We start from the raw sequence: 12,333 nt of genomic DNA, 5'->3' as shown, positions 1-12,333 counted from the left end.
CTCAATGGGATTCACGTCAAGACTTTGACTTGGCCTCTCCAAAATCTTAATTTTGTTCCTTTTGAGCCATGCAGATGTGGGCTTGCTTATTGTCATGCTGCACAAACACAACTGCAGCTTTAATAAGGATTAAGGATTTTCTTATGACGTTATCCAGGTCTTGCAGAAGCAAAGCAGCCCCAGACCATCGCACTACCACCATGTCTGACATGCTTATGCCAGATGTAACAGGACCTGTGTCTTCCTAAAAGTTCTACCTTTGACTCCACAGAATGCTGTTACAAAAGTCTTGGGGATCATCTACATGTTTTTTTTAGCAAATGAGGAAGCAGAAAAGCAGATGAGGCTTGGAGTTCTTTTTGGTCAGTGGTTTTCGCCTTGCAACTCTCCCATGGATGCCATTTTTGCCCAATAACTTTCTTATTGAACATTAACCTTAACTGAGGCAAGGGAGGCCTGTAGTTCTTTAGATCTTCATCTGGGTGCTTTTGAGACCTCCTAGGTGAGTCATCGATGTGCTCTTCCTGAAATTTTGGTAGGTTGGCTTCTCCTGAGAAGGTTCACCACTGTTCCAAGGAGTCTGCAGACCCAAAGCCTTAGCAATGGTAGACTTCAATGACTTTGTTTGCATCTGCATTTCAACCTCTTTAGAACATGCTATTGTACTGATTTTTGAGACCTTATAGTCGTCTTCACAATGCCAGATTCTGATCAGGTTCTATTCAAGTGATGTTTAGATACAACAGGTCTGGCAGTGCTCATATCTGGGTGTGGTTAATGAAATTGAACCCAACAGTCAATAGAATTTGTTTAACCAGTTGATTTAGTAGCTAAGGGGGCAATTACATTTTCACAGAGCCAGTTAGGGCTGAACATTTTTTTTTGTTCAGTAAATGAAATCATCATTTAAAAAAAAACATTTTGTTTACCTGGGTTATCTTTGTCTAATATTAAAAGTAGTTAGATGATCTGAAACATTAAAGTGTGACCAATATGCAAAAACAGAAGAAACTGGCCTGTATGGTAATTGCCTGTAGTCAAGGATGGTAACCCTGCGTTGGAAAATTCATTGTAAGGGTAAAAGGGCTCTTTTTTATCAAGAATCATTCATTTCATGCAATATTTAAGTGAATGTGCATTGATAGACACACAACTCATGGAAACATCCTAAAACAAATATTTATACCGATACTCTTTCATCCCCCTTCACACATGCCAGCTATTTACCACGATTGGGGCAGTCGTGGGCTGGAGGTTAGGGAACTGGCCCTGTAACCGGAAGGTTGCTGGTTCAATCCCCCAGTGCCAACAGTCCATGACTGAGGTGTCCTTGAGCAAGACACCTAACCCCCAATTGCTCCCCGGGCGCTGTGGATAGGGCTGCCCACCGCTCTGGGCAAGTGTGCTCACTGCCCCCTAGTGTGTGTGTATTCACTATGTGGTGTTTCACTTCACGGATGGGTTAAATGCGGAGGCGGAATTTCCCCGTTTGTGGGATTAAAAAAGTATCACTTAACTTAAAATGGTCTGAAATATCATCACAAAACATCATAAAGTCTTTAGTTTTCAGGGGCACACTTTCTTTGGAAAAACTACATCCAAGCCCCTTTTGTCACTTTTACTTTTTAGCACTTTTTAATTCATAAATTTGATATAAAAACATGCAAAGTTTTTTACTCAACAGTACCATTGTATTCAATATTTTTGATTAGATGAATCTTATTTGGTTGAAGACCAAATGATGTATGAAATGATTCTAACACTAGTCTTGTGCTCCTTCCCAAGTTTCATAGTTTGCATTGAGTTGTAGATGATTCTAAAATAACTGCAAAAGCTATAGAACATCAAGAATGATGTTACAATAAAAGTAATGTCTCTTCTTTCAAAAGTGGGGATCAAGTCTTGAGACTAAGAGCTTGACAGATGATTATAAAGAGACAATTTTAGTTAAAATGTTGCTTTAAAAGTTCTTCTTGTTCCCAAAACAATTTCGGTCATTGGTTTTTATATTTACATTCTGTAAGTTATTAGTATATAAAAAATAATATGTGCTTCCTAGTTTAGAATGGTTGTGTCCACTGACGTCCTAAAATAGCTCCCAACATTAGGAATATCCTGTACAGAACTGAAATTCAAATCATGTTTAAAGACACTATTTAATTGTCTACTTTGACCCAACATCTTTCAGTAAGTGAAATAAAAACATAGGCACACTCAAATGTAGTGCTGCTCAGGTTTTTTGTTCCATGTTTTATTTGATTTCCATAATTTAAATGTTATATAAATGTTAATATATGCAGAATATAGCTTCTTGTCAAAGAATTCAGATCTAGATTTGATCCCAGCTTTGCATTTATCAGATATTCTAGACATTCATAAACAAATATTCTTTACTTTTTTTTTTATCTACAGCTCCATTCATTATTCTGAACATTATTCTTCATTTTCTATTTCATCTTACATGTCATATTATATTTGAAAACTTGTTATTATAAAAAAAAGAATTCTAAAATTTTATGTGGTAGTGTTTATTATCTAAGGTAATTACAGGTTTTAAGCTCTGTAGAAAAAGACTGTGGAAAGAGAGAGTGGGAGAGAGAGGGAAAGTGGGAAAGTGCTGATTAAGTGAAAGAAAAGCAATAGGAACCCTAGAGGACCTGTAGCTCAGCAAGAAGGAAATGTGCTCCAAGCACTAGAGCACAAAGCGGGGAAATCCTGTTTCCTGCCCAAGCTAAGAAAGAGGTGAGGTATGCGCATATGATAAAAATTTAAATCTGGATCAATTGATCCAGAAAATGTTTTTCAAACTTTTAACCACCTCAAGATCATTTACGATGGGATGCATGTAAAATATAGAATCTTTAGCATAAATAGTATACATTTCTACAGATCAATTTGAGAATATATAATGTACAACCAAAGACAGATGAAAGAAGAAGCTATCAGAAAGACCAGCACAGTAGGACATCATCAAGCATGGGAGTAAAGTTACCCAAATTACCATGAATGTGTAAACACAAAGTCAGTTCTTCATTCTTCATAAATCTCCAATTTCCCATTTTTATTTCCTCTTTCACAGAAAAGAAAATTCACAGAGAAAATGACCCCTTTTGTGTTTGTAGGTTGAACCAAATGAAACCAGCATCAGGGGGAAAAAAGTAAAAAAATAAATCACACTGTTGTGTATTAAATCAAGTAAGACATAAGTAATTATGCACAGTTTAAAGATAAGGGGACACGTGTGATTTAAGATTAAAGTGTGTATACATGTGCGTGAGCATGTAAAAAACATTAAAGCTAGTTAAGAAGTCAGATAACTTATAAACAACAAGGAATCACTTTAACATTCCTTTAAACATCAAACTTTGGTCAAAGTGCAGCAGCCCAGGTTCCAAATCTCATCACTCACTGAAGTAGCTCTTTTGGCATTAGCTAACTTTTGCACAATTTCCCTAATCAAACCATCTCTATCTTTTGTGGAAAATATATTCAGGGAATATTTCCTGGTTGACTTGTTTTTCAAGAAAATGCGTCTCCTTATTGAAACTCATCTTCAAACGTAATGATTTGGAAACCTGCTCCATTCCTCATCGGTTGCGTCATTAATGTCCGCATAGCAGCTCAGACTGGCTATATTATTCATAATCCTGTGTTCCTCAACAGTTCATCTCACTGTAAACTTATTCATGGGTTCTGTCAGAACATTCTCTCAGTGTTGAAGATTTTCAGCTTGGTCATGAAGTTAAAGTAAATGTAGGCCAAGCAGACCAGTAAGTTCTTCATTACAAAGAGGACCGGCGTGACAAACCCAAAAATGGCTATGAGTGCCACCCTTAGAAAAAGAAAGGGGAGGTCCTGCAAAGCTACACCCAGAGGGGAGAGGAGGGGACTGTGAGGCATGAGAACCAATCGCAGCATCGAAACAAAGCTGAAGAGGTAGACTGGTAAAGCCCAGCCTGAGAAATAGACTGGGGTGTGATTTGCCACTCGTACCATTTCTGCCGTGTCCAACCAGAACAGGAAGCTGTCGGCAAACACGTCAGCGCGTGCATCGCTTGCCAGTAGAAAGCGGAGTGGTCCGGTGTATGGAGGGGCATATGAAAAATTTCTTATGGGTAGGCCAGTGCGCGGACAAATCCCTGCGATAGCGTATGGCTGCCCCTGGCCGTTACCTGGCAGTAACGGTACTGCTACATTGTTGGGCATCCCTGGGACTGTCGTGTTGCCTGGCAACCCTTGAATTGCCCCACCGCTCGACAACCCTGGAACGACCCCATTGGCTGGTAAACCCGCAACTGTGGCAGTTCCAGGCAACCGTGGAATGGCCCCATTAGCGGCCCCTGCTCCATTCTGTGTGCCCGTGCTGGCATTGGTTGCTGCAGGAGATGGCCCAGTGGCTGTGGTGACTATTGGGGTCACTGTCTCTACGTGGGTAAGGGTTGGGATGTCTGCGTCCCGAGCCAGTTCATTTGCTAAACATGTAAAACACACACACACACACACACACACACACACACACACACACACACACACACACAAACAGAAGAACTCAGTAAGCAATATGAATAAATAAATGAAACTTGAAAATTTAATTGCTCATTTAGTTCAAGTTCAGTCAAAATTTCATAAAAAAAAAAAAAAAACCTAATAGTTTTGCATCTTGGGTTAGGTCAACAAACATTTCAACTTGAGCTTACGCCAACAAATTGCGTTTGCCTCCTTAAGCTGAAATTGCGTATTTTTTCTGGCTGATTTTTACTCAGTTCCTTCAACTTAATGCTAAACTCTAACCACAGGTTACATCTCCCTCTATCACACAGTGCTGGGGGAGTAAGAGCTTCCTCTTCTCAGATGTCTGACCATGGCTAAGGCATCACCAGGATTCAATCTCATGAACTCTTGATGATTCGGCAGTTAGACAGTGTGCTACTGAGGAGTACTTCAAAGCTTGTCCTGTCCACGACTTCTGTTGATGCTACTCTAATTGCAAAACAGGGATGGGCTGTTAGAATCTGATGATTGTGACAGACTCAGAGTTGTTGGTATTGAGTAATTTTTTATATTTCTACACTAGGTTCAAGTGCTTATGTCAAACACTTAACAATACAAGTTCATAATTGTAAAAGGATAAAAAGAAAGCAAAACAGAGATGCTAACATTACTGGTTAAGTGATGCTACAAGCTGGCAAAGATAAAGTTGAATTACTTGGAAGGTATGTTGTAAATCTTATTTTGGGTAATTGCACCTATGCCATTTTTAAGAACATAAATGGAGTTCTTTCCTTAATTAAAAATGTATTCATAATAATTTTAAACAACAATACATTTAAGTACATTTTACTAAAGAGATTTATATTCTAAAGCAATTCTAAAGTAATGTACCATTAGAGCAAAGCTATTTACATACTAGTTCTAACTAACTAAAACGTACTAAACATTGTTATTAGCAGTATCTATAGTCAGTAATTGATTAAACTGATCATGTTTTGTCCAGAGGGGAACACCTAGGGCCTCCTGAGAAGACTTAATGTTTTCATGGAACTGAAAAACACATTATTGTTATTATTATACTGTTAATTTGAATTCATTTAACAGAATCGTGTTTCTTGTACTGCGAGCCTGAGGGAGAAGCGGCTTAGAAAATGTGTGTGTGTGTGTGTTTCTTGTATTTAACAGTTTTAAGTGTTATAGTTATAGTCAATTTCATTGTTAGGTGTTGGTTGGAAATGAAAAACATCTTGAAAGGCTAAAAGGAAAATGATCTAATCACCACATAAACAAAATTAAAAAGTTCATGAAATGACTGGTACATATCTTACTTTATGTACATACAGTTATTTTACCCTGTTATTATTCTTTCATGTGAGACTCCTGACTATTGCAAGGTTTGATCAACTCTAAACTCACTTTCACATCTAACTTTGTTAGCATGATCATGCTTTTATTCCAATTTACCTCTTATCATGCTTTGTTCCATTATGTACACTAGATCTTTGACAAGTTTGACACAGCTCATCAGGTAATGCTGTGCACTGTTGTTTTAATGTTGTTTTTAACTGAAGGAATCATATATTTACTACTGGTATTTTTTTGACCAAAAATAAATAAATTCTGGCAAGTGTTACAGTACAGTGCAGTAAGAATGCAGCAACAGACAGATAATGTATTGCTATGTTTTCATTCACTCAAGAGACATGAATGTGAACTGTGTTTTTACCCTGGCCTGTGAGCCTGCAGTGGCGAATCCTTTCCACAATATCTATGCAGATGAGAGAGAAGAGCACCAGAGACACTGGTAACTCATTGAACGTATCCAATCGCACATCATTTCTAATTTGCACCTAGAAGAGAGAGACACAAAGAGATTTATGCCACACGTGCACTTTTAGCTCACTGCAGCTCCACAAAAGGCTAACAAACATGGAAAACTGGCGCAGAACCCTGTCCTTGAGATACCATTGTGCCAAAGCCAGAGAACAGGAAACCAGATCTACTATCCTATTTCCTGTGGCTAATTATTTTTTAATAACAAATATGTCAATTTATTCCTTTATGTGGATGTGCCTGCCTTGAACACATTTACACTTACAAGGCCACCTCTTCTGAACACTTTTTAAACACCTGTGTTTTCATCCTTTTTCCAAATCTTTCTGACAAAACTGGAGGTGTTCTGACTGTACAAGTACTTGTGGTGCTTTAAATTAAGGAAAAAAAAAACTAATGCTTTTTAATTGGGTGGGTGGTGAGAAACAGCTGTCACCTCAAAATGACTATAAATCAAGCTTAGGTTGTATTATTTTCCCCAGACAACACATGAAATGACAGCTAGATTTCAGTAATATCGTAATGTAGCCAGCTGCAATGGCTATATTTGAGGCTTAACTGGCTCTAACTTATTATATTTTGGAAAGAGCTATGAATTAGCTAATCAAAAGCCAAACTCTTTCATTATAGAATGTGTAAAAAGTACTATAGATGGGCAAAATAATGAAAATGACTGATGATAAAGGAGTCTATTATTATTTTCTTTATTATATATTTATCTTACACTTGTGATTATATTCCTCTGGCAAACTCATGCATAAATGTAAAATTTATGACAGGCATTTTCTTTAGAATTTAGTATAACTTTCTTTACTATTGGGACACCTACAAACGCTTTTATAACATCCCATTCTAAATCTAAAGTTATTAATATGGAGTTGGTCCCCCCCTTTGCAGCTATAACAGACTTCCCCTAATTTTTCCTACAAAGTTGTAAACAGACAATTGTCCAGAATGTCTTGGTATGCTGAAGCATTAATATTTCCCCTCACTGGAACTAAAGGGCCTATGATATCCCCTGAAAACAACTCCATAGCATTATCCCTCCTCTACCAAATTTTAAATGCAGTCAGGCAGGTAACATTCTCCTGGCAATCGCCAAACCCAGCATACAGAAAGAGAAGTGTGATCTGTCACTCCATGGAATGTGTTTCCACTGCTCCAGAGTCCAGTGGTGGCGTGCTTTACACCACTCCATCTGATGCCTGGCCTTGTGCTTGTTGATGCAAGGCTTGCATGCAGCTGCTTAGCCACGGAAACACATGCCATGAAGTTCCCAGCACTGTTTTTGTTCTGATGTTAATGCTAGAGGAAGTTTGGAACTCTGCAGTTATTGAGTCAGCAGAGCGTTGGTGACTTTTATGGACTATGTGCCTCAGCACTCTGCACACCTCTCTGTAACTTTATGTGGTCTGTCACTTCGTGGATGAGTTACTGTGTTCCTAAATGCTTCCAGTTTTCAATAATACCACTCACAGTTGATCATGGAATATGTAGGTGGAAAGAAATTTCACAAACTCACTTGTTGCAATGGTGGCATTATATTACAGTATCATGCTCGAATTCAGTGAGCTCTTTAGAACGACCCATTCTTTCACAAATGTGTGTAAGGGCAGACTGCATGGCTAGGCGCTTGATTTTATAAACCTGTTGCAATGGGACTGAACTATTCTTATCTAGATTCTTCTTCTCTTTTCTGTTTATATAAAACAGTCACACATACATAACATGGATCTATGAGCACTATAATAAATTATGATCTAATGAGTTGTCGTTTACTCTGTTGTACACCAGCATTTCTTTTGAATGTTACATGTAGCCTTGAGTAAACAGTGCCTGCTGGCGTCTTTTCAGGACGATATAAACAAAATAAATTCCAAGGATCACTAATTATTTCAGTTGATTGATTTTATCACTGTCCTTGGGCTTCTTAGGTACATTACTCATTCATTAGTCATCCTGGAACGTCAAGCAGTTTTAGGAAATCCAGTCTTTTTTGAGGGCATAAATGCCAGTACATAAAGACATGGAGTAAATTCCTGGAAATAATGAGGAAGTGAGATGAAGCCTTTCACCACAGAGGGGAAATTCTTCAAAGTCTTCCAAACTAACTTGTCAGCAACCTCCTTCCCTAGTGCATATGCCTCTCATGCACAGTACCATAAATTGCGCCAGAGTGTGAAGGTGGTACGTAAGTAGGATGTGAAGTTCATCTGACTTAGCATTCTGACTTTTGTGGTAAGGCGAGAGAAAGAGAGAAAGAGAGAGCACTCAAAAGAAGATGTACTTAGAATTCACACAACTATCAATAGAGTGAGTAGGGGATTAACAGTTCAGAACTGTTCATTATATCAAAGAGCCCCCATACTCATATTTCTTCTCCCCTACTCATCCTCACTAGATGCCCACATGATTATCAAGGACCAGAATGAATACAATTTCATTTGTGACTAGCCAGAACACACTGCTGTGTTCAAAAACGAATGCAGGGGAAAAGCACTGTATAGCGTCAAGTAGAAGAAATGGTACTATAATGTTTATTAAGAAGTTCATTTTTACACTCTACACATTTTAATTTAATGAAATACACACATCTTCTAAACTGCTTCTCTTTCTTAGTTGTGGGGGGTAATTGAATGAAATAAAACTTTAGCTGAGGTAACAGAACATTAACATATAAGGATCGTCTGCCTTTCTCAATGTAAATTTCAGATCACACGTGATCTATTGAGGTTTTCTATGGTCTCTATATGGCTTTAATTTAATGTAGTGATGGCAAATGCAGAGTGGGGTGCTGAGAAACTGAACAGTGTTCGAAGTCACTGTACTCTACTTAGCTGTGGCAAAGAAAATACCAATAGCCTGTTGAACTGCATGCCTTTTTAAAAAGAAAATATGCCAAAACAGCAGAGACTTCACATTTGTCATAGATGGTCTTGCCTCAAACTTATTTGTTGTGGTGAGTTCTGGCAGCAGTTGTGGAGGCAAACACCAGTGCCATTGGAGTTTTGGGCATTCCTAGTCACATTCCGAGTCGGGCAAAGGGGTGAAGTTTTCTCTGGCCAACAACTCTTTAGGCCACAGACTGACACTCATAATGTGGAAGGGTGGAAGTGCTCACAGTTTCAGTGCTCTCATTACCTTGTAGCCTGTGTTCTCTGAACTTGGTACTGGGTCCAGGACAGACTGCACCAGCCGAGTGGGGCACCTGCCAAGCCACTTCCAGGGCGGTCCTTCTACGTGAGCCTGTAGCTTCAAAAGCTGCTCATGCTCCACTCCATTCTCTGTAGCCTACCACTGAATATTCGAAGCCTGTAAAATGCTATTCTAACTAACTCTCATAGCCACTGGATGGGAATCAGCCCTAATCTATTTGAGGCATGTCTGTCATTTTTTCAAGAAAATCACAGGCACAAAATCCGTGTTTTATGAGCAAAGCAACAGTGCTTGTGTGCTGAATGCCTGCTGTTGCTGCAGCCTATGACCAGTAGGAACAAGGATTAAACTTCCACTCCATCAAATTTCTACCAAAAACATAATCGTAAGAAATCCAGTTTTTTCTGTCAAAGGCAGCTGGGGCCATATTACAGGAACTTTGTATCTTTCAGATCTGACCAGTCGAGATAAGATTTTTCACAAATTTGTATTACAGAAGCAAATCTTATCTTAATTTAGGAATTTTACCTCATCTTGCAGCATTTCATTTTATATCAATTTAGGAAATAATTAAAATAACATTAAAAATATCATTTACAGCTACTGTTACTAATGTAAAAAAAACAATACAAAAGTGCAATAAACTGGAGATTAAGAATATTGTGAGTGTTCCTCCAGCTGTTTATCAGTGTGTTGCCTCTCCCCAGTTTCAGTTTCCATCTCCCACATGCTTTCGCAGACTTCAAGGCGCGGAACATTATTCCTTCTGATAAACAGCCACACGTTTAACTCTATTTCCTCATTTTCACATGAAGGTAATCACAGTTGATTGTGGAAATTGTATCTGCAGTGTCTGTGATTTTTAAAATGCAGAGCTAGAAAAGAAAGCCATCTCACAGTTGACACCACCATTGTGCAATATAAATACATGTAATGTCATTAGAGTAGTAGTGAACCATGCCGCCTGTGACAGTTGCCTAAAAATAGAAGGTTAAAACAGAAGTTAGGACACTTGTTGGTGTTGTCTTAAAGTTCGGACAGAATTTAGAAAACTTTGTTTAGTTAGGATGTTTCTGTAATGCTGTTTTCTTAACTGGAGTTAGGATAACACTATGAACTTTGGAACCGTTGATCTGTAACAGCTACTGTCCTAAATTCAGTTATAACTGAAGGTGTCATAATGATGATAAAAAAATAACCATGTCAAAAACAAGTACTCCAAAAACATTGAAATTTACCTCAGAGCTTGCTATTAGGAATGCAAATGATGGCAGTGTGGAGAGCAGCACATAGGCCAGAGCAACAGGTCTCCTAAAGAGAAAGAAAAATTGCTCAAACACAAATAGGTCTAACTTAATTACATAACAATAAGAAAGAAATATTACGTATTCACAGACTTCAAACAAGTCTTGTAGGCCACACTACCCATTTGCTTTAAGTATTGAACAGTATAATTCTAGCTTAAAATAAAGTAAATCAGTAACCTGTTTCACAGCATTTTTATAAAGTCCTGTCGTGATCATTATTTAATGCTAAAGTGAAGCTTCACTAACAGCTAAAATAAGAGAAAGAGAGTAATTCTAAAGACAACTCTAGCTTGAGCAACTAGATTATAAGTTTATTTAAACACTTCATTACTTGTCCTAAATAGCTGTTCTAAAATGTTAAAACCAATCCAGTTGTACTCATCACAGAGCTGGGACAGTCATGATGTATGAGAAATATGATGCTACAACAGCAGTCAGAGAGTGACAGTAAATATGGACACAAAATAAGTGTGGTTTATACCCAGTCAAGGCCATTGGGGAAATAAGCTAATGATTTAAATACTGATATGAAACCTGACATATACAATGTCTAAAATACACACACACACACACACACACACACACACACACACACACACACACACACACACACACACACACACACACACACACACACACACGAGCCATGTTACAATTATTGACATGTAGTTGTGCGCAAACACATACACTCTGCAAGAAACCAAGGAAGGGCAGCATGACCCCCTCCTCTCTCTCTCACCACTTCTTCCTCCCAACCAGGGCTTTCTTCTTCATGAACACCATGTACTTCATGGGCAGCCACACCAGCATTGCCATGGTTGTCACATAGGCCACAGATGAGGCCACAATCAACCAGTAGGCAGTGGTGGAATCTCCACCGGAGGGCTGCGCCTGGCTCTTCACTCGTGCCAAGATGAGGGCGAAGCGTTGCATCACGATGAAGAGCGGGACGCAGAAGGCGGCGAACTGCAGCACCTCGCAAACTGCAAACTTCAACCTGCTCCCTGAGCCCATAGTGTGGAGGAGAGGCGCAAAAAGAATGGTAAAGAAAAAGAGAGAGAGAAAAAGGAGAGGGCACTGCTGGCCGACGGTCCCCGCGAAGGGGGGCTATTGTGCCGGAACGCTAGCACGTTCCACACACACTAGCAGAGCGGACTGTGGCCAGTAAGGCCGCTCTGCTTACTCTGCACTCACTATTGTGTTGGCTCATCGGGTCAGGCCTGGACAAATACACACACACTAGCTCCTAATCTGACCCACATCACAGACAAACACAGACTAAAAAAAAAAAACACATAGGTAAATCTCTATAAACATATCCAGCATCTAACTAGAGCCCACAGTGGTAAGAAATACCCTTCAAAAGTGAACATGCCATGATCTACACCCACAGATACCATCCACACCAACATCAATGCCCTGACATGATGCATCTTCATTTCATTACTAAAATAAACAGTAGCATTTTACTTGTACACTGCCACATAACATTGACATAGCCATGCCAAAAACATGCCATGGGAGATCTGTCACACTCTGTACCTGG

The 12,333-nt window shown here is 39.0% G+C and overlaps 1 protein-coding gene across 1 annotated transcript; it reads right to left on the bottom strand.

Annotated features, from left to right (window-relative positions):
- Positions 1-3,051: 3,051 nt before the first annotated feature.
- Positions 3,052-11,801, bottom strand: LOC108444450 (transmembrane protein 236). The gene is made up of 4 exons (XM_037534803.1): positions 11,527-11,801; positions 10,719-10,791; positions 6,218-6,341; positions 3,052-4,472 (listed from the first exon to the last, which is right to left on the bottom strand). Exons 1-4 carry the CDS (start codon positions 11,799-11,801, stop codon positions 3,697-3,699), a joined length of 1,248 nt encoding a protein of 415 aa, XP_037390700.1. The 3' UTR covers positions 3,052-3,696.
- Positions 11,802-12,333: the final 532 nt, after the last annotated feature.

Source organism: Pygocentrus nattereri, chromosome 2 (genome assembly GCF_015220715.1).
Source record: "Pygocentrus nattereri isolate fPygNat1 chromosome 2, fPygNat1.pri, whole genome shotgun sequence".
NCBI classification, from domain to species: domain Eukaryota; kingdom Metazoa; phylum Chordata; class Actinopteri; order Characiformes; family Serrasalmidae; genus Pygocentrus; species Pygocentrus nattereri.
The sequence above is the reverse complement of the archived record's forward strand: the minus strand, read 5'-3'. Positions and strand labels throughout refer to the sequence as shown.

Coding starts and splice junctions, on each gene's coding strand:
- LOC108444450 (XM_037534803.1), bottom strand. CDS start 11,801: ATGGGCTCAGGGAGCAGGTTGAAGTTTGCAGTTTGCGAGGTGCTGCAG. Junction 10,792..11,526: donor CTGGTTGGGAGGAAGAAGTG/GTGAGAGAGAGA, acceptor CTTTCTCTTTAG/GAGACCTGTTGCTCTGGCCT. Junction 4,473..6,217: donor CTGCAGGCTCACAGGCCAGG/GTAAAAACACAG, acceptor TTACATGTTTAG/CAAATGAACTGGCTCGGGAC.